Consider the following 22,792-nt stretch of genomic DNA (forward strand, 5'->3'; position numbering starts at 1 on the left):
GAGTAGTGGCTGATTTTAATTTTGGAATTAATCGCTTGTCTTTTATCTCTCTATTGTCCTGACAGGCTGAAATATTTGTGGTTTTATCCTTTGCTGGCCACATCTGAGGGAAGATTATCTTTTATATTGTTACTTATAATAAGGCCTGTGGGAGACAGTGCACATGACATTTGTGCTACTCTCATCTCAGAAGACAACTCTAAGAGAGGCCGGCATAACCATCCAGAACGTCTCCCGAGTGTTGTTGGGGCTCCGGTCGGAAGGCCCCCATCTGCCGCCCATGTGCTGAGAACCGCCACTGTGCCAGGCCCTGTGGCCGCCACTGAGGGTACAGCAGGGGTTGAATATAGATGAGGGGCCCACATGGGGCCAGAAGGAGGAGACTGACATTTTTCCAAGAATCTCACACCTAGTCAACATCTGTGATAAGTGTGCTGAAGGGAAGGCTGAGGGGCCTAATCTGGTCTGAGGGATCATGGAGGTCTTCCTGGAAGAAGGAGTGTGTGAATTGAGATGGGAAGGTTGAGGAGGCAGGAACCAGCGGGTGGTGAGGGAGGGACAATCCAGGCTGGGACTGAGTTTTGCTGGCAGGCCCAGGGGTATGTTTAAATTTGACAGGGGCCGGAATGTGGAGGCTTTTGAGGCCGTGGTGATACATTTGGTTGTCAGGGAGGAACACTGGGAAGGCATAAGAGGTCTCAACCCCGGGGGTGTCAGGACCAGTGTAGGCTTTGAAGGACCCGCCAGCGGCAGAACCAAGAGTAATCGGAGAAAGCAAGAGCAGGGATTTAGCAAGATCAGGCAGTTGGCTCTTCTGGAAAAGTCTAAAGCCCAGGGGAGAGGACATGGCTGCTGAGGTCAGGGCCATGGAGACGGAGAAGGGAGATGTCTGACCCTAGACAGGCAAGCCGTGCCCAGAAAGTCCCATTTGTTGTATGTGTTTCTCTTGGAAAGAAATTATGAAAACATTTGCTTGGTGGGTGCCAGTAGGAGACTAGTCAGTGTTAACCGTGGCTGGCCGTCAGATCGGTGTGAAATCCAGGATTCTGATCAGAAGTACTGTTTGGGTGACACCCCATCCATTTCCATGGCAAATCCATCCTATTAAAAAGGAGTTGGGGGCACCTGCGGGGCTCAGTCAGTTAAGTTTCTGACTCTTGATTTCGACTCATGTCAGGAACTCAGGGTTGTGGGGTTGAGGTCAGGGTCAGGTTCCATGCTCTCCACAGAGTGGACTTGAGATTCTCTCTTTCCCTCTTCCTCTGCCCCTACCCCCCAGCTCTCTCTTCCTTTCTTTAAAAAAAGGTGGTGTGGTGGGGGTCAAATCTCTGCACTTGGCTTGGACTAGACATGCCAGGGCAAGTGCATTAGGAAGTCAACCTTATTCCTCAATAGTTAGCATCAGAAACGTATGAAAAGGTGACTCTGGATATCAGAGGAAAGTCACAGGTCATTCATATCCCATAAATTTAGCAGGTGGGAGCAAGGCTCATAATTAGTCTCCTAAAAAACCCTTTAAAACAGATTGAATTTCCCTGCCTTCACTGTGTTCTACACCCATCCAACCTGTGTACTCTTCCCAGAAGGCTGCCCTGTTCTTCCCCTGACTGAGGCACCCCCTGTAGCCCACAGAGACACTGCCCCACTGCACCTTCCCCTTCTCCCCCTTCCTTGTCCAAGGACCCATCTGAGGTTCTGGCACAGGCCCTGCCTTCTGTCCAGCCAGAAGTCCTCACAGCCACCTGACCTCTTCTTCCCATTTCCAGTCTCATCTAGATTCAGTCCAGCCCCTACTCCTGCAGTCCTTCCAGAACATCTCTCTAGGTGTGCTGCTCCCTGTTGCCCTTAATCTGATTCTGATAAATCATCAATAGCTTCCTGAAACCCCCTCACTCAAATTTGGACTTCTTAGACCAGTCTGCACATTCCTCGGTGGTGCCACACCTCCCTGTTCATGTGTGGATCACCCACGCAGATGCTGGCCCCACGACAGGTGTGTGCTGAGTGCCCGGTATGCCAGCTCGAATCAAGTCGGCATCAGCTATACGCAAGGCATGATGTAAAGTGCTTTTCAGATGTTTTGTTGTTTGATCCTCCCAACAAATCAATGTTTGCTATTTTTATACCCGGATAAGGAATCTAAGATAGAGGGTTAAATAACTAGAGCAAACCCACAGCTGATAAGATTCAAGCCCGTGTAGCCAGACTCTAGCATCAGAGCTCCTGGCCACTGCAATCCTGCCTCTGATCCACTTGGAACAGAACACGAAAGGGTCTCTGTTACACGTTCCTGGTTGGGGCATCTGTGGTTACTGGAATTAGTCTAGAAAACTGTAACAAGCTGGATTAGGGAAGGGACTAGCATTCATCTGCAAGGAGGCACCTAGCATATGCTTCTGGGGGAGCACAGGGCGTGTTCTGCTATCCTCAGTCCTGGAGCATGGGAGAGGAAGCCTGACCAGCCCTCTGGGAATTTGCTAAGCACATCGCTCTGGAGCCCAACCGAGTGCAGATCAGTAACGGTCCCAGGCTTTGTGGCAGTCTACAGAAGGGAGCAGGACACAGCCCCTGTCCTCAGGGAGCATGCAGTCCGACCACAGATGACACAATGCGCCCATGGTAAGGAGACTTTAGGAGCCACACCGTGGAAGCACCAAACCCGGGTAGAATCTGGAATTAGTCCTCAGAGGAGCGCAGGTCTGGGTGACTTCCCTTTTCCAACGTTGTCGGGAAGGGATGGCTCCGAGTGACGCCTTCTGTCTAGAGGCAGGATCACAAGCCAGGGAGGCAGATGGCCCAGGTTCAAATCCCAGCTGAAGCACTTAACCAGCCGTGAATGTGAACATAAAACAGACATTTGAAACTGACACACAGTGAGGCCTCTAGAAAAGTTAGCCTGCTGTGGCCACTGCCTACAGCAGTTCACAGCCGCCCTCGACCATCCTTGCTTTGGAAGTCCCCTCCTCTCAGGATGGCAGGATGAGAAAGTGGGCCACGGTCAGGAAAACGGGTGATGTGCTGCACTGCGCCGTGTTCTTAACACACGTGTGTCCTGGTGAGACGGTAACTGTCCTGTCTGCTCTTCCGACCTGACTCCCCTCAGGCCCCTCCTGCTCATGTTCACAGTCCTGCAAAGCCCCAGCCAGCATGTGAGTGGATTTGGAGCTGGGAGTTAGGAACCCACATGGGAGTGTGAGAAAATCAGCCCCCTTCTCTCCAGCGTGTCCATTGCTCTCACACACTCACTCATTCAGCAAAAGCACATGGGGCTAGGGTTTAGCAGAGAGGAAAGTTGAGTTGATGGCACAGTGGGTTTTAAAGTGTGTATTTTCATGCTCGGGATCTATGGAAGTGCCTTTCCCGTCACAGACTGCTCCCCTGTGTGATGTTTCTTTGATCCCTAATGCCCTGGACAGTCAGGGTCACTCCCATTTCACAGATGAAAACCTGAGACCCTACGTCTCAAAGTCCAAGATTTCCGACGCGGGAGCCATGGAGCGCTCTCACTCCTGCAGACATCCTGTGTCCAGGCCCAGTGTGCTGGGAGGTCCCCAGGAACGTGAACATGATTTCTTAAGCATGTGTTGCCTGATGTAAAATTCCAGCACGACAAAATAATGCGAATGGCCCCTGAGGCTCGTCCTTCACAGTCGTTTAACCAGATATGGTTCTCGTTAGAGCTGAGAGCAGAGATAGCCCTGGGAGTATGGGCGTGGTGGCGTATTTCTCAGCCATCCCGTCCCACACACTCTCAAGGCTAAGCGTAGTGTAGCTCAGCCAGAGAAACACACGGGGCTGCAAAATCACTTTTTCCTTGGCTCGGATGCACCGCCACCGTGTTTCAGTCTCCAGCAAACTGTGCAGTGTGGGGGGCCCGATGGGCCATGCAAGGGAGCTCCGTCTAGACCGCGGTCATGCTGGAATCTGCGTGCGGGCCGACAGCTCACAGGCGCAGGCAGGTGCACACATGCACACAGATACGCTCCCACACACGTGCACACGTTTCCGTGTGGACCTACATGCACGCACTCACCCTTGTGTCCCTTCTCTCTGCAGGGGTCTCTGCCGGCTTGGGCATCACTTTCCCAGGGCTCCCTGAGCGGCCTTGCAATAGGCTCTGTGGTAATTGAGAAGGCATCCCGTCTAAGTGTGGGTTTTACATGATAGCTTTTGTTTCGGAAAAGAGAGACCGGTGAGGTCACATGTTCGTCGCAGCAGGACCTGGGGGTGGGGGAAGCCGTCTGGCCCGAGTCGAGGCCCTAAATGTTAGTCCCTGCTAAATGTTAGCCCACTGGCCAGCTCTGTGGCCTTCGACAGTCGCTTGACCAATCAGGGCCCCCGTTTCCGTATCTGCTTGGGAACGGGGTTGCCTGAAAGGGGAGGGTTGGCCTCAGATGGCCTGAAGCTTCTCTCCAGCTAGAACACTGTGTGATTCAAATACTAAATCAGTTCTGCACAGTGCACGTGGTGTGGCTGGGCGTGGGGTGGGGGAGCTACGAACTTCCCGAGGAGAAGCGGCGTCGAAAATAATTTTCGTCCAGCCTATTCCCTAACAGACTTTGCTCCCAGTCCTTTTGAATCACAAGGTCAGGCCGGTTTGGTTAGCAATTTAGCAGATAAAATTCCTTCCTTTCTAGTCCACGGAGCGTTGGATAACAGAATTTGTATTTGACTTCCCATATGGCAGTCAGTGGAGGGCTCTCCTCGAGTTCAAGGGTTTTCATTCCATCTCCCTCTTCCCCACCATTACATTTGATTGATCGTATTAAACAGAAGGAAAATTCATTTTATTGGAGTGGGGGAAATGCATTAGGTTAAGTAATAAGTATATAAAATACATGGTTAGAGGTTTTGTAAAGGAAAAGATGTAATTTTGTGGTTATGCATGTTTGGGACTGTTTTCTAGGTTATGTTTTGTTGGTAGAAATAGAATGTATTGGATCAGGAGGACAGGCAGAGTCGACGGGCTAACGGGACAGTGTCTTTTTCAGCGATGCCTTTGCAGACATGGGTGTGATAAAAAAGAGACAGTAGTTGATACTCTTGAGGCTGCAGAAGGGGATGCTTTGGGAACATTTGCAAGGAAAAGCGATGGGATCAGTAGCACGGTGCGCCCTGGGCACACGACCTCCCTCGGCATGATGGATGCCTGTTGTGTCTCTCACTGGTGTGGTCACCTCCCCATCCAACAGTCCGGGCATTTGCAAGTCCACAAGGCCTGGAGGACTCCTGCCTCTTAGCATCAGTCCATGGGAGGTGACCTGGCTCTCAGGTGTGGTAGCAAGCCCTCTCCCAGAGACCCCAGAGCAGGCACTGCTCCCCCTGCCTCCACCACCAATGAAGGGGGCGAAACTGTCCAGAGAGCGGGAGGCTACGTCTCTTCCCCTCCTCATAATCAAATTCACAACCAATTATGTGGCACATGGTGTGATGAGTATGTCTTTCTGAGTTTGAGTTTATCCATATGATTGACTGTGTCCTAAAAACGAAATCACATTTGTGGAAGCATGCAGTGCCTCATATTGAAAAAATTAAAACTTCATGACATTTGAATTGTCCTGGAAAATCTGGAATTTGGAGTTCTAGTAGTTATGCTCGGTGATCTAAGAAGTTAAAGAGCGAGCAGTGGGCTTGTGGGCTGTTGGAGGATGAACTTCACGCAATTTTAGCGCTAGGAAATGAGCTATGAACTCTGTTAATGACGGAGAGAGACGGGATGGCCTTGGGACCATGACAATGAGGATCCATCCCCGCCTCTGTTATCAGCACTCCTTCCGCCTAACTGGTGAACTGGAAGTTAATTTTATACTAATTTGTTCTTGGCTCATGCTTTAATGAGCTTATATTTCTGGGTATTTAATTTGAAAGTACGTTTGATAAATAATCTATTAAGAAATAAACTGAGACTGAGAATAAATGAATTTGAAATTTCAGAGGTCAGTAATTAAGATTTTTGTCACTATTTGGTTTTTCACTGTCTAACCAATACTCAGCTGCCAATGCAACATTTCATATTTCTCTAAAATGAGGCAAAATCTGTGATGCATGATGGGTACCAGACAAAAACCATGATTCTGGGCTCTCTGGTCAGCCTAAACTGATTAGCTCCCACTCTTCTGTTTTCTGGGTATGTTCCATTCTGATGTGCTTGCTGGGCACCCGGACTGAAATCCCCCCACTGGGATCCCTCTGGTGCCCTGGGCCATTATGACCCAGTTACGTAGCCTCCTCGTAATTAGACACTTGTTATCACAACTCCCTTAAGTACACCGGTCCCCTTATCTAGAGAGGGGGGCCATGGAGCCTTTCAAAGTAATTTCACATGGAAGCTAAAAAGGCAAGCTGGCAGCAAGGTCTGGACACCTGATATGGCAGGCTGGGCTTGTGTCCCCTGCCACTGTCCTGGTACATCCCTTCCTGAGCCACATGCTCACTGAAGAGGTCAGCTTCCCGTGCCGTGCTCCTGCCATGGAATCTTCCAGCCAAGCAGAACTAACCCTCGTCCCTGAACTACCAGCCCCTCTCCCGTTGCCTCCCATCTCTGCACATGCTTCCCCTCTGTGAGCGTCCCCTCTCTTGCCTTTGCCCCTGGACAACAAGCCACCCTACACCCCGACGTTGCCTGGGGGCCAAAAAAGAGCCACAAATTTCTCTTGTTTGCAGTCAGTATAATCAACAACATAAACCATCCAAGATAGGCTACTAAGTTTGGACAAACTAGAAACTAACCCGATAAGATGGTCTGCTATGAGATAACTTAAAGAAAAAAAAATTTTTCCTTTACATTAAAAATTACCATGTATAAGATGCTATCTGTGGTATCAGCAGACCTACCCAATACCTAGGAATAAGCCTAATGGAAAATTTTTTAATGGCAACATGAAAAAAATCCAAGGCTCAGCTGAAGGACATAAAAACAACAATATTAATGGAAATATACCATGTACATGAATAGGAAAATGGATCTTGATGGATTACAACAATGGATTTTTACTTTTTTAAAGATTTTATTTATTTTATTTGAGAAAGAGAGAGAGAGGAGGGAGGGGCAGAGGGAGAAGCAAGCTCCCCACCAAGCAGAGAGCCCAATGTGGGACTCGATCCCAGGACCCCAGGATCATCACCTGAACTGAAGGCAGACGCCTAACCAACTGAGTCACCCAGGTGCCCCTATTACAGTGGAATAGTAACCACATTCTTAATATAATTTCAGTGGATTATTACAAAGCTTAAAATTTGATTCCAACATTCACCTGGAAGAGAAAATAGGCAACATTATCCTAGAAACATTTGAAGAAAAGAACAGAACCAAAGAGCACCTGTCATCCACAAGGTTGCCAAGATAGCCCTTGAACAAACAGCTCTGGGTCATGCTCCTCGGCACATGCCCAAGAATGAAACCAGAATCCCGCTTCAAGCCACCGACAAAAACTCATTCCGTGTAGACTGAAGATCTGAGTATAAGAGCTAAACTTGTGGAACTCCTAAAGGAAAGCATAGGTGGAAATCTTGAGCGCCTTGAGATCATGGTTTCTTAGGTATAGCACCGCCGAAAACATAAGCAACCGAAGGGAGAAGTGGACCTCATCAAAGTGATCAACTTCTGTGCTTCGGGAGAGATGCTTAAGAAAATGAAAGGACAACCCGCAAAGTGGGGGAGAATATTTGCAAACCCTATGCTACAGCACGTACCCAAGAGAACCAAAACTGCAGGGAGTTGCATACGGTTATTCATGGCGGCACTATTCACAATTGCTAGAAAGTGGAGACAACCCAAGTTCCCCTCGACTGATGAATGGATAAACAAAATTTGGCATTTCCAGACCGTGTATTATTTATTCTGCAATAGAAAGGAATGACCCATGCTAAAACCTGAATGAGCCTTGTAAGCATTATGCTGAAAGCAGCCAGACACGAAGGGCCACGTTTTGTATGAATCCGCTGCCACAAAATGAATGAACAGGCAAATCCCTAGAGACAGGAAGTAGCCGAGCCGTTGCCAGGGGCTGAGGCAGGAGGGGTGGGTCCGGGGAAGTGAGGGTTCCTGGGGACGAGGTTTCTCTTCGGAGTGATGAGAATGTTTTGCAATGAGACGGTGGTGACAGCTGTACAACATTCTGAACCTGCCAAGTGTATGCTTTTAAAAGGTGAATCCTGTGGTGTGTGAATTTAATCTTAGTCAAAACAGAGAACCTGTTCTGTCTGCCATCCAAATGTGGGATGGAACAAGAGGAACTAAACAGCGGCGCTCTTGGCACGGAGATGGACAAATGGAGGTTGGTCTCACGTGGGACAGCTCATGGAGGAGAACAGCAGAGCTGTGAGCACCCTGTAGGTGACACGTAGCACCCCCGGTCACCAGGAAAGGGAAAATGGTGGCAGAGGACAACCAGGTCTCAGTTTGCGGGGGACGGATCCTAACCTCGCCCCCTCAAAGAATAAGTTGCAGGTAGATTAAAGAGCTAAGTGTAAGACTGGAAATAGAAGAAAATAAAGAAGGACGTCCATGTAACCTTGAGGAAAGCCACCCTGAGCGGTGCATGACATTCATAAAGAGAAAGATGGAAAATTTGACTTTATAAGAATGGGAAACTGTATAACCAAAGATACCATAAGTAAATTTAAAAAAATCACTTCTCACATAGTAGGTATACCCTGAATTTTTGAAGAACTTCCAGAATTGCTAAGAAAAGTCAAAATAACCAGTGTCCAGCACTCTCCTCTCCCTCCTTGAGTTGCCTTTCAGGTGGTCCCAGAAGTCTGTCCTCTACTGAGGGACAGATAAACTTGACCCCTTTATTGGGGATTATTGGATGTCACTGGCCATTCAATCCCATCCAGTCCTCTTTCTTTTTTTTTTTTTTTTTTTAAGATTTATTTGTCAGAGAGAGCACACAAGCTGGGGGAGCAGCAGGCAGGGGGAGAACCTGGCTCTCCACTGAGCAAGGAGCCTGACTCGGGACTCGATCCCAGGACTCTGGGATCATGATCTGGGCCGAAGGCAGACACTTAGCCGACTGAGCCAGCCAGGTGTCCCAAGCCAGTCCTCCTTCTTAGCAAAGTCAGAGTGGTCTTGGGATCTCATTTTTGTTGAGCAGAATAGCTGGGCACCAAGCTCTGCCCCGGGAAAAGTGAATTCACCAGCACCACGTGAGTAAAGGGGCCATGTGCTGTGGGGGACACTGCAGGGATGGGCTGAAGCCCGATGCCACTGGCCCTGTTCCTTCCACGCCGCCTCTGCTGCCGGACCACGTGGCTGGCATGCCGAGGCCACGAATGAGGCGAGTAGAACCCGCTTAGCATTTCTTGCCTGTCAGCCGCTTCGTGGGGGCTAACCCATAACTCTGTTACGTGGATTCTGGACAGATCTCCGTCTCGGGAAGGGAAGGCCTGTGCCGTGGTTTCTTGTTGCATGCGGTGACCTTATTCAAGAAATGGAATTCTGCAGGCGTCACGCGGGGACTTCTGTCGTAGACCAAGAAGACCTTCCTATTTTTCTTTTCCTGCTAAGAGAGATCGTGAGCTCCCAACTGGGCAATTCAGGGCGGTCCCCTCCAGCTGCCGTCTCATCTGCTGTTCTGTTTCCAGAAGCCATCGATTTAGGCCTCATTCTGTTCCATTTCACAATGTGCTTAAACACGCCGCACGGGTCGCATCTCGTTACAAAAGACAGCTTGCGGGAGAGTAAGGTGGTGACGTCCACGGGGTCTGTTCTGCTGCTGGGTTTGGGGAAAGCCTCAGCATCAGAGCTTTCCTGAAGGGTGTCAGAGAGACAAGAGTGGGCCTGGGACGCTTCTTAACACCACATTGATCATCTCTAAGTAAATCAGACCTTCCTGCCGGAGGTCCTGGCCGGGTCACACCAGACTTGGCATTAAATATTAAGACCGTCAGTTCAATATTTTATGCCAAGAGGGAATCCCGTAGCTGAAAGCAGAAGAAGTGGATCGGAGGCGGTTGGCTTATTGTGAGCAGGCAAGAAGCTACATGACTGAACCAACCTTTTCCTCTTTATAGGGTCACTGCTACTACCACGGACACGTGCAAGGACACTCTGGTTCCACCGCCAGCTTCAGCACTTGCTCTGGCCTCAGGTAAGTGACCCTGACACGGCCGGCTCCGGACCCGAGCATGACTGCCACCTCCTTCTTCCCCCCATTCACTCTCAAGGATCAAGAGTAAATGGTGGGGCCTGAGCCTCCCCCCGGTGAGACAGAGAAGCCCCACCGGACACCTCGAAGGAGCACAGTGTGCCCGGGATCTTAGCTTCTCTGCCCCAGCAGCCCTTTCTAGAAGGTTCTCAGGCCTGGTGGGTTGAGAGCCACGGATGGGGCTGAGTTTCTACATCCGAGGATTTTGTGATGATCTTTCGCTTATGTGGCTCTTGTGCTTAATAATCCTGGTGTTAAAAGGTAGGAGCTCGGGTCCTAGCATTCAGGTTGTCGCTCAGGAGACATGCAGAGGCCTCCCCTCCCGGGAGGCGAAACAGAGCACCCAGCCGAGCAGAGAGCGAGGAGAGTCGAATCCAGGCGTGGGTTGCAGGGGCTTTTGCTACGAGGCTGCGCACGTGGCAGGAAACAGCGCCCTTCGTGGCTGGGCGAGCCAACCCCCGCGGCTCGTCCTTCCAGATCACACTCGTTGGCCACCAGCTGGCTCTCCTGTGCCCCCCACGAGCCGCCTCAGCCTTTTTGCCGGATCCATTCACTGGGTTTGTGAACCAGCCGCCTGCATCCCCCGAGTCCCGCTTCGCTTGCGCCCCGGGCTCTGTGAGGAGAGGGACGAGGGCCTGGGAGGGTGCGCCAGCTTGAGAGAGACCGGGCCATCCTCTGGGTCCCGGGAACGCCGCGTCTCTGAGAGTCCCACGTGGGACACTGTACACTCACGATCCACGGCACCACGCACAGACACAGTGTGCCACACACGCTACCACACACAGACATCACACACACGCTACGAAATGCACAGCACAAACACCACATACGCAATAAACCACAAGTGACATACCACATACAACGTACAGAACACACCAGACCCTCCGCCCCGCTTCTCGCTCTCGTCTCCCCTCTGTGGGCCCCTCTGTCTTCACTTGCGGGTCAGGGGCCCAGAGCAGAGCCGTCCCTCAGCCGAGCCCCCAGGGCCAGCTCCTTCCACCGCACCGCCGCCTCCGGCCGATGCCGCCCCGCCCCTGGGGACGTGCCTCCTTCCCAGCCGCCGCCGCGCCTCGCGGCCCCGTCGCCCGCACAAGGCGCAGGTGTCAGGAGAGGACATCCCGTCTCGCGCCGCAATCTGCTTTTGTCTCCAGCGTCGTCTTGACATCCTTCCTCCTGGGCTGGCGAGGGGCTGGCTCCTTCCTTCGACAGACGAGCTTGAGTTCGCCACGCCTTGTCTCTTCCCGCCCTCCATGGTGCCCCTTTAGGTGGTTTCCAGCCTCGCTCAATTGCAGACTGCGCTGGCCGCGCGGGGTGCTCAGGAGGTCTCAGGGGGTCTGTGCCTCGGTGCACAGGGCCCGGGGAAACGGGGGGGGCGGGAAGAGCAGGTGCTGTGTGGACGCCCCAACCTCTTACCAGCACCAGTTCTGCCACCTTCTTGTTCCAAGCGCTGTCCCAGCGCCCGCGCTGGCCGTCCGAGCTGAGAGTCTCCCTCCTCACATCCTCCCCCATCCCAGACATCTGTGTTTACAACTGGAATCCAGCAAAATGTAGGAAAAGCGGACCTTTCCCTGTTCACGCGCCTTCCACTCCTCTCAGGTGGAACATGGCAGCCGCGTGGGGATACCCCTCCCAGCTCGCCTCCTCGTCCTGGGCACAGGCCTGGGCAAGGCCCCATGCGTGTGTGTTTCTCTGTTTTTATAAAAATCGAGTCACATCTTACTCTTCACTTTACCCTGATTCTTCTGTCTCTGCGAGTCAGGAGACAGAGACTTAAATCTCTGTTCGCTTCCCTCCCTTGAGTGTGTGCACACACGTGTTTCTGCACACTGTTGCTCTCATGACACGTTTTGATATCCCATTCACAGGACACTATTGAACTTTGAAACGTCTGCGAATCTGGCACGTGAGCAGAGTGATCTCGGTGCTGATGGATTGGCTGCTCTCCCATTGTTAATGGTTCTCCGGCAAACATCCCTTGAGCGCTTCCTCAGTGTGACACTGAAGGAGGTGGGGCAAGCCGTGCGGACGTCTGCAGGAAGCACATTCCTGGCAGAGGGAACAGCATGTGCTAAGTCCCTGACACAGGAAAATGCCCGGGCTTGGCAGAGCAGCAAGGTGGCCAGTGTGGCTGCAACAGAGCAGGCAGAGGAGGCAGGGGAAGCTGAGGTCAAGGAGAAGGAGGAGGGCCTTGGCCTCTCCCTTCTCTATGACAGGGTCACGGGAACTTTGCTCTGAGGTCTCACTTGACATTGACAAGGTCACTCTGGCCGCTGGGCTGAAATTGGATGGTAGGGGGAGCAGGCGGAGGCGCAGAGCTCAGCGAGGCGCCTTCCCGAGAATCCTGCCGGGTTACCGGAGCCTGGGCAGAGGGGGCACTTGCGGACAAGCAGGAGTCCAGAAACTTCTTCAAGGGTTTAGAGATTCTGGTGCCCCTGACACCTGCATAAGCTTCTGACCGTTGCCTTCTCCACCGCAAGTGCTCTGTGTCTGAAACTCACTCCGCCAGGGTAGTGAGGGGCACAAATACACGAAGGGGCCAAGCTCCTGCCGCTGAGTGAGGGGTTACTAAGGAAGCCGTGGGAAAGCCCCTCAAGGGGCAGGGCCTCCAAGACATGTGCGGGCCCAGCAGGCGTGCTGGGTGCTCGGTGGAGGAGGAGGTGGAGGAGGACACTGTTTGCAAGTGACAATATGCACAGAGAGGACATCAGCTCCCCGTGGACTGAGGTGCACGAGGGAAGAACTTGGAAAGAGTCTTTTGTCTTTTCAAAAGGCTGTCAGGGGGCTGGAGGGAGCAAGGTCAGCCAGGCTTCAGCTGCAGGGAAGATGGAAGGGCAGGGGGAGGGGAGTCCGAGGATGGACGTGAGTCCCAGGGGCACAGTGGGAAGGTGAGAGGGGCCAAGGGAGGAGTGAGAATGGGGTCAGAGGATTAAAGGGCTGTGTGGAGACAGGGCCCCATCTTGATGGAAAAGCCAGAGCTCAGGCTCCTTGGGGAGATAGAAGCGAACAGAGATGAAGGACAGGATGGGGTCAGACCTGATTGCATCTGGGATGGAGGGGTGTGACCAGTTCAAGATGGATGATCTGGAGCCAACAGTGGATGTTTGCACCCTAGACCACAACAGCCCTAGCAGTGAACAAGCTGTGTGACAGTGAACAAGTCACCAGACCTCTCTGAGCCCCAGTTTCCTTGTGTTAAAATAGAATGAAGTCTCCAGCTAAAGTGGTGGTTTTGAAAATTAATCCTGTGACCTATAGGAAAGCCAGTCCTGTGCCTGATTTGGAGCAAGCCGCCAAAGGAAGAACCATCAGACTCTTGAGACTGTCTTGTGTTCTTTGATTCTGTAGCTGGCCCCTTTGGGAGGTGTGTTCATGCAGTACTTCTGCGCTAATTCATGCAGAGCGGTACTCCTCCTAGGGGAAACATGGTGGACACCCACAAGACCATGGTGGCAAAGATCACACATGGAAATCACAGTCACCCTACCCTGTGTGGTATCCAACATTCTTCAAAGTAGAGAGTCTCTAATACATACCTGGAAAAGGAAAATCCACAAGTCCACACTTTACTGTTGCTCCTCTTCAGAGCCTAAAAGATGGACCTGTTTGTTCAAAGGCCATTTATTGAGGGCTGGGTATTTCCAGCCTTCAAGTTAACATAAATGTCAAAGTGTACAAGAACGGAAAAGCTAATCTGAACTGGCAAAAAAAAAAGCAAACAAAACTTGAAGGTAGACTCCTCCTACTTAAAAGACCAGAGGTGGCTTCAGGCATGGCTGGATACAGGGTCTAACTAATGCTGTCAGAGTCCATTCTCTCTCCACTCTGGCCTCCACTTTCTTCTGTGTTGGTTTTATTTTCATATATGGCTTTGTGTGTGTGTGTGTGTGTGTGTGTGTGTGTGTGGTCACAGGGGGGTTGCAGGCAGCCCTAGGCTTACATCCTCAGAGACCAAGTAGAAGTATGAGGACTGCTCTTTCAAGTTCAGCAAAGTTCCCCTAAAATACCTCTGATTGGCCCTGACTGGGTCATTGGTCCATCCCTGAAACAATCACAGTGGCCATTGGTGGGTGTGATGCTCTGGTTTAACTCCCTGGGTCAGGCTGGGGGTGAACTACACCCAACCCCAAGGATGGGAAGTGGGGAGAGTGAGTTCTCCAAGGAAAACCAGGGGGCTTTTGCCAGAGAAAGGGCAAATGAGGGCCAAGACAGTAAGCAACAAACAGGCCTCTTCCAACAATGGCTTCTACACATCTGTGAAGAAGTTTTAGACCATCAAAACAGAGAACAGGCATTAACAGAGGCATCGGGATTGGTCTGGTAATTTTCAGGTGATTTTCATAGGCATTTCAAACTCTTGATAGGTAAAGAGAAAGGGGTCTCTCCAAGGTATTCCATTTATAAACCAGTGACATTAATTAATTAGTTTTTTAAAATGAAGAGGAAGGGGGCACCTGGGTGGCTCAGTCAGTGAAGCATCTGACTCTTGGTTTTGGCTCAGGTCATAATCCCAGGGTCGTGGGATCAAGCCCCGTGTCAGGCTCTGAGCTCAGCTGCTGTCTGCTTGAGATTCTCTCTCCCTCTTCCTCTGCCCCTCCTGCTTGTGCTCTCCTTTCTCTCAAACGAATAAATAAATCTTTAAAAAATAGAAAACGAAGAGGAACAATTGGATAGCGTATTCCCGAAATAATATTCGAATAGGATAAACCTGCCTTCTGTTCTTGGCCATGTCCCTCGGTCACAACACCCACCTTTCCACCAGGGCTGCCCACCAAAGGCGCCGGTACCTGTCCTCCCACACGGAGAGGCCAGCCTCTCTGTCCGGTTTGAGGAGCATCTGCTTCTCAGCCTCTACCTCTCGTCTCCAGCACCTGGACGATGTTCCGTCCAGGGTACGTCGCACAGACCATAATCGGGCAGAGAGGAATGCTGTGAAGTTACTCGTGGCTGGGGTTTCAGAAAAAGTCAGAAGAGCACGTGCTGCATGTCGTCTGGTGTCCACCATCAAGATGGGTGGGGACGATGATGGGAGATCCCGAGGAGGGTGGCGCTCCTGAGAATTCGGACTTACCAGCTCTTTGTGCAGTTGTGACAAAAGCAGCAGACTGTGCATCCATGGAGAAATTCTGGAGTTAAGGAGTCAACCTTGTGACCTTGCAAGCAGAGAATCAGACCAAAAAAAAAAGCTCTGCTGGACCAAATACCCACCGGAAGAAGAATCGATTGAGCCTGGAGATAAAGGGGAGAGTCAGCCCTCATGGCACCAGCCCGGCAGATTTAGAAAAGAATAAATAGGCATTAAAAATTCTGTTCAGTATGGTGTGACCCAAAAGCATACTCAGATCTAGGAATGTGGGGGGAACCCAAATGTCCTAGGGGACACATTCATTAGAGCCCGTCAGATTACAGCTTTGCAGAGAAAGAGCAGGGAAGGAACGTCCTGCATGGCTTCAGAAAGGCTGGTTCACACGTGGGCAGCTAGGAAAAACTCGGCCCTGGAAGAAACGAGAGAGGAAGGAAGCAAGCAAGTCCGCCTTCTTCATTTGAAGCTTGAGCGGGGGAAGATAAGGAGAGAGAAAAGCATAAAGGTCCCAGCAGAAAGCAGGATTAAAAAGGGAAGAGTTTTACTAGAGGGGATGATGGAGTGCAATGTGGAAAATGGGTCATAAAAATGAATGCAGCCGTCAAGTCTGTTCTTACTTTGAAAGGACTCCAGGTCAAAGGCAAAGTTCAGGTGTAAGTTAATTTTCTGCTATTTCACACGTCTCCCCGGAATGCCAGTCCTCATTAGCCTATGTGTCCCCAAAACGCACAGTCCTCGTCAGCACGGTTCCAGTGCAAAGATGCATGGTTCTCCTTTGACATTCTGGGCTCTCATTGCTGTCCCTGCATCCTGCCTCACGCCCCTTACCCGTAAGCCCCTAACCCACAGCATCCCCGCGGGCATCAGGAACTCCCCCACACCACACTGCACAGGGACCCAGCTGGGGACAGAAGTCTGCTCCCTCCCTAGAGGTGTCACCCTGATTCTGTCATAGGACAGACATGTGGCCCTGGCACACTCCTGCTGCAGCATCAGAACAGCGTGTCCCCATGTCCTGATTTTATTCACAAATGCCACCTTCCCCTCCCCATCCAGCTCTGGCTGGAGCATGAGGAGTTCCTTGAAGGAAGACGCTATCTCTCCCCATTTCTTCTCATTCTCTTGCTCCACCCTCTCAGCTCCTGCTGGTGTCTGGCCCAAGGTGTCTTGGAATCTCCCACTTCTGGGATAAGCCACGTGTTCTCCCATCCCCGGCAGGCTCGGTGGTTGAAAGGAGGCAGAATTTCTGAAGGAAATTCAGTGGTTTAACAGACTGAAGCCCACCATTCCCTCCACAGATGAGGACACTGGTATCTTGGGTTGTAAACTAGGAGGGGGTTGTAATGCTGATTTCCCTCTTAAATGGGGTTGAAGCTGCTTGAGCACAAAGCGTGCATGCACTCACACTCACACTCACACCTCATGCCTGCACGTCCATCCTTGCGTGCACGCACACTTACACTGTCGTTCACCGTCGTCCCATAGCTGGCATACTCACACTTGTGGACCTACACACGCATATTAACACTCTCTCGGATGCATGTACACACACGTGCACACACACGTGTCCCCTGGGGTAGTGGTGACACACGGTGGGGGCCAGACCTTCATCCTTATGGTTTCTGCTTTCCTGAGGGTAGGGCGGTGTTACTACCACCATGGCAAGAGCTCCTGACTGAGGCTCCGCCATCGGCAGGCTGGTCCCCACACCATGCGACGCTGTTCCAAGGCACAGATTCTGTCTCGAGAAAGAGGCACCTGCTGCATTTATGCAACTCTGGGTGTTCTCTTGTGATGCTCACCAGAGCCACAGGAAGGCACGGTTTTACCGCGAGTTACCCCTCCCCCCCATTCCACTGTTTTCTAGCTGCTTCCAGAGCATTCCTCATGCATCTCCCCGTCTTTGTCCCTGCTGACCTTCTGCCTGGGACATGCTTCTCTCTCTGCCTTCCATTTGGCTTTAAAAGCTTGAACAAATCAAATGATGTCTCCTGCATACAGCCCCGTCCCTGCCTCCCAAAGATTCTCCCCATGCAGATCAACCCTGCGTCGTCTGCACCGTCACAGGCAGCCCTTTCCTGCCACAGAGCAGGTGATTTATAAACATCTCTTCACATCCCTGCGTTAAGGCTCCCCTCCTTCCTCGCTCCGTTGGTAGCTGACTGGTATACCTTGCTGTACGCTCACATACCTTGTTGTAAGGACCTTCACGATGGGGAACGTTTCTGATACGTTGCTTGTAGTGCCTGGAGCTCTCAGCACTCGCCTTCCATGTGAGAGACAGCACAAAATGTTTTCAGAAATTCAGTTGCATACAAATATTCAGATGTAAGTCTCTTTGTTACCCCAGTAAGGACATATATTATTATGTTCCTTTAAACTGTATAATAAAAAAAGTTTGCTGCACCAAATTTTATATGATGAAATCAAACATAGCACAGAATGCAGGAATACCTCTTGTTCCATACTACTGAAAAATAGTCAATCAATTTATTTTTCAAAGGTAGAACTAACCAGTGTTATGGTCCATGGAGTCAGAAATAACTATTATAATGAAAGTAATCATTTGCAATTTAAGGGAAAGGCAACCATTGTAAAAGAAAAAAAAAAGTTCTGCTTTTATACTGTATTATTATTTTATTATTTACAATTTAACAGACAAGTTGAATTGACCCATTTGAAAAAATCACCCAGAAATCTCCGCTGATAAAGTAAGAGGAGGAAAGAATCTAGGAGGAAGAGCAGACGGAGGGAGCAAGGCGGGCTGGAAACTGAGCCGCAGGCTTCTCGAAGTTCCCCACATCCAGCGCGCCAGGGCTTACCGCCTTCCTGGCCCCTCCCGCCTTCACTCCAGGTCTCTCACCTGGATGGATGTGGTTTTTTATCAGATCTCACAGCTCAACCTACATGGCCTGCCACCAAGTGGCCTAATGGGCCACAAAGTCAGGCGCACAGAGCTGACCTTGCATTCCCTTTCCTGTCTGCCAGACCGTGAGTTTAAGGCAGGCGGGGCACTGGGCTCAGCCTAGAACCTGGAAAGTTATAGGTGCTCAGGCAACCTCAGTGGAGAAAACATGCTCTCCCCAAGCCATTAAGTGGTCAGTGACAATCTTCACCAGTCCAAATTTTTTTAAAATTAATTCATTTATTTAAGAGAGAGAGAGAGAGAGAACGGGGGAAGGAGCTGAGGGATAGAGACAAGTAGACTCTGCGCTGAGGGCAGAGCCAGATGTGGGGCTCGATCTCACGATCCTGAGATCATGACCTGAGCCGAAGTCAAGAGTCAGAAGCTTCACTGACAGGCACCCAGGCGTTCCTTGGCCAGTCCAAATTTTTAGAACATCTCTAAGGTCATATTAAGGAAGAAATTGGCTAGAGAGGAGGTAAAGTCAATTTGACCTCGAGCTCTGCACTGAGACCCTCTGCTCCCTCAGCTTCTAGGCTAGGACTTGGCCTACGCTACCTGCCCTCCAGCCCTCTGGCTGTACCTGCCACCTCTGGCCCAGTTTCTCCTTGTCCTGGCCTCCTCCTCCTCCGGAGGACACGTGCATTCTGTGGTCCTATGGGAACATCGGTGGGAGCCAGTGCTGGGATCACAACTCAGCTACGCTGTCTGCAGGTCTGCCCTGGTGTCCATCCTGGAGGTCACCCAAGGTCAAGTGTCAACACTCCCCTGCCCCACTCTCCCTCAAAATGCCAAGGTGTCCAAATCTAAACTCCTCTGTCCCCAGATGGGCTCCCCTCCTACCTCTTTTCCACGGAAGTTCCAGCCCATCTCTGGCTCCGAAGCTTGGCCAGTGGTGACCTTTGACGACCCCTCTGGTGCTCCAGCCCCTGCAGACTTCCGCGTCGCCCCCCCCAGTACAACCCTTGCTCCGAGACTGTTTAACTGCCTCCCACCTGTGCTTCCTGCCTCCACCCTTCCCTTCACAGCCATCCCGAACATTCCAGAAGGTCGTGTTTCAGAAACACTGCCTGATCATAACAGAAGTCCTGCCACTGCCCCCGCACACGGAGCCACGGGGCTCCCTGGAGCCTGCGATCAGAGCCTCTCGCTCCCTCACACGCGTGTGCCGTCGTTCCCGCTCACACGCGTGTGCAACTGCTCACGGGCCGGCTTCTTGTGTCCCGATCCCCCGCCGGTCATGCCAGTCCTGGTGCTGGGCCGGGAAAACCACTGCAAATGAGGAAGACCCTCCGTGGGTGTGGAAAGCAGCCGGAGGCCGTGTGGGCACCATGGAGCGAGAGCCGTGACATGGGCGTGCACAGAACCAGAGACCCATGGAAGGGACCGGGATGCCAGGCTGTCCTGAAGGTCGGCTGAGTGGAAGCTTGCATCGGCCTGGAAGGTCAATCCAGCCAGGGGGCTGCGGCAGGAATGGTGCGAGGCCATTGGGTGGGAGCCCCGAGGAGCAGAACATGGCCCTAGCCTGGAAGCAGCTGCATCCCACAGGCCAGAGGGCTGGGCACTCCCGGTTACACGGAAGGAGCCTGCGGATCTGTAGAGACCCCTCGGGTGGGGGAGGGGAAAGGCCGAGGAAGGAGGGGACAGCAAGGGCAGAGCTCCGGCAGCCGGGAGTTGGAAGTGTGAGCAAGAGGCACCTTTAGTCTGCATGGAGGGTGTGGAACTGTGTGCAGTGAGGCCGCAGGGCAACCAAGGCCAAAGCCAAGGTGAAGGATGGAAACAGAGAAGGAAGCCCAAATGCTGTGTCCCGCCTTCCTTCCACGGCCCCCACCAGCCATTCACCCACACCCTCGTGTGCGTGGGGTGTTTACGCACTCTGAACTTTCTCCTCAGCTCGTGCTCCTTCAAGGCCACTCACCTGGCCTTCATGCTCCCCACCCTCCAGTTCCCCCATCCTCCAAAACTCCCCTCAGGACCCCCCATTTTGCACAGGCGATGGATGACGCTCCCTCGGTCAGCACCGAGCTGACCGTCCAGCCCGTGGGCAGCCTTTGCATTCAGAACTCAGCCGTGCCCTCCTCAGAATGAGTCCTTGGTGTGGAGGAGAAAGGGCCCACCCTAGCGTGGCCATGGAGGAGGCCCCCACCCTCGGGGGCCAGGTCCACAGCTGGGCCATCCTGGCTGTGCCGCTGACCAGCTGGGTGACTGTGTGAGAGTCCTAGAGCCACCAGAAGAAGTCACCACATGCTTGGGGGCCGAGAGCCGCAGAAATGTATTGTCCCCGTTCTCGAGGCCAGGAGTCTGAGGTCAAGGAGTCCTCAGCATTGGACTGAGGCTTCTCCCCATGCCTGGCTCCTGACTCCTAGTGGCTACTGGCCACCGCCGGCCTGCTCTGGCTGGTCTCCCCGTCACAGGTTTCTGCTGCCACCTTCACGTGGCCTCCCCACTATGTCTCTGTCTTCTCCTTTTTCTCAAAGGGGGCACATGTTATTGAATTTAGGGCCCACTGTCAGCCCAGGAGAAGCTCATCTTGAGATCCTTAACAAGACCCCATCTGCAAAGACCCTGTTTCCAAGGGTCCCGTTCACAAGTTCAAGGGCTGGGAGTCAGACATATCCTTTTGGGCAACACAATTTCACCCAGCACAGTGACCTCGGGCTCTTAGCCTTGGTACCCTCTTCATAAAAGGGGCTTATGGTACCTGCTCTGAAAGGATTGCTGTAATTATTAGAGAAAACAGAGGATTCAGAAGCCAGGCTCATGGGGCAGGAGATCCCATGGAGTGACTGATAACAAGGACATGGTTTTTGAGGAGGTGATGAAAATGTTCTAGAGTCAGTGGTGATGTTTGCACATCTCATCAAATGTACTAAAAATCACGGAATTGCCTGCTTTAAGAGTGAACTTAATGGTATATTGAATCATCTCTCGATCAACTGTTCTTTTTAAAAAGGAACCTGGCTCAGGGGGCGGTGCCTTCATAAATCCGAGCTGCTATTATTATTATTATTATTATTTTTATTGATGTGCCAGTCCCAACTACTATTAGAATCTTTTATAATAGTCTAACATTTTACCTCTTTTGTCATATGCCTCCCAGACCCGGGTATGAATTACATTTGAAACGAGAACCGTGGGTGAGATGTCTTTGTGGTTCTACCAGAGCCCGCCAAGGGCTTCCCACATAGTAGGGGACAATGCAAATTTGTCCTGATCATCCATGAGTAGTCCCCATGGAAATTACTTGTTGGCAGTAAGCCCTCCAGTGCTTGCGTGTTCCCTACTAACCGCCGCCATCGCTGTACCCAGCGTAGGTGCGGTGGGATATGGTGTTTACCCCTGGGCTCCCCCAGGAAAGAGCTGAAATTAGATTTCATGCCAACCACATTTCCAACTGATGATTGGCAGCCTGATATTGAGACCAAAAGTCTTTTTTTTGCAAGAAAATTCAATTAGCATTTGAACATGGAGCTAGTCCGGGTAATTCATATATTCTAATCGTTACCTTATTACAGGTAGTCAAAATCCGTGCCACTCTCCGGCTTGCCTGGGAGTAGCAGGAAAAATTGTAATAAGAACAACCACATTAAGCCGTGTTATTGCCTGATGCACTGTTGCTTTGGAGATTAAAAACTGACTTTTGAGAAAAACAAAAACTTATCTCGAGGAAATACAGGCCTCCTGAGTTTTCACTTTGAAAGCTCACAAAGTCAATTTAAAATTTTAATAGATTCCTCTAAGTTTCTATTGAAGGAAAAATAACAGGATTTTAAAATTTAAAGGAAGGCTACCTGTTTTCTCTGACTTTTTTCTCCCCCATTGTGCTCATCCTTGTGCAGGGCCCCAGACCCCTCTCAGAAGAGCGCTAGAGGGAGACAGGAGAGCTGGAAGGCTGAAAGGAGCAGGGCTGGGGCACACAGGTCCCAGCTCTGCCTCCAGCCTCCCACCTGCCTTGGATAGTGGGACGATCACCAGGGCTGCCACCATGTGCAGATCCACTAGGTGATTAGTGCAAGGGGCACAGCCTGGGCAGAGCACCATCGGAGTGGCCCTCATCACCCCCAACCACCCCTTTCTCTTCTTCTACCATGAACTGCACTCAGTCCCCTGCCCACCATGATGGCCGGTCCCATACCCTCCAGCCTCCTCCCAATCCTCCCAGTTCTCCTAATCTCCCCCTAGAGAAGGTACCTGTGGTCTTCATTTTTCTGCCCCACTCTGGCAAGGGGAAAGAATCCCAACTTCAAAGTCTGCTGGGTTTAAATTCCATACTCGGAGATACTTCCAAATCCAAGTTTACAGCTAAATATCTTACATTCCACTTAAATTACACTCGCTTATCTAGCTTGGGGCCAGCAAGGGCTGTGAGAACATCAAAATTTTACATCTCAGAAACCCTGAATCCTTGCATTTTGTGTCCACTGTTGTTTCCAGCAATCTCTGGGGCTAAATGATTAATTATACCCACGACCGTCCAAAGCAATTATTTAATTAAGTTGTCCTACAGGCTGCCAGTTTTTCCTAGCGAAGGGAGAGCCTTCACCCCAGTTTCTCAACATCTGGCCTTTGGATGACTTGAAAGATAAAAGGAGATATGAGAACATTTTTATGACTAAGTAACAATTTCTAAAAATTTTCCATTAAGTAGAAAAACTT

At 51.3% G+C, this 22,792-nt stretch overlaps 1 protein-coding gene across 1 annotated transcript in view; it reads left to right on the forward strand.

Annotated features, from left to right (window-relative positions):
* The window catches only part of ADAM12 (ADAM metallopeptidase domain 12), a 324,442-nt gene that overhangs the window by 211,228 nt on the left and 90,422 nt on the right, over positions 1-22,792 (forward strand). Inside the window, exon 5 of the mRNA XM_032882097.1 lies at positions 10,018-10,094. Coding sequence (XP_032737988.1) covers positions 10,018-10,094 — 77 coding nt within the window. The remainder of the gene's footprint in view (positions 1-10,017; positions 10,095-22,792) is intronic.

This window comes from Lontra canadensis, unplaced genomic scaffold, assembly GCF_010015895.1.
Source record: "Lontra canadensis isolate GAN:19392208 unplaced genomic scaffold, GSC_riverotter_1.0 scaffold79, whole genome shotgun sequence".
NCBI lineage: Eukaryota > Metazoa > Chordata > Mammalia > Carnivora > Mustelidae > Lontra > Lontra canadensis.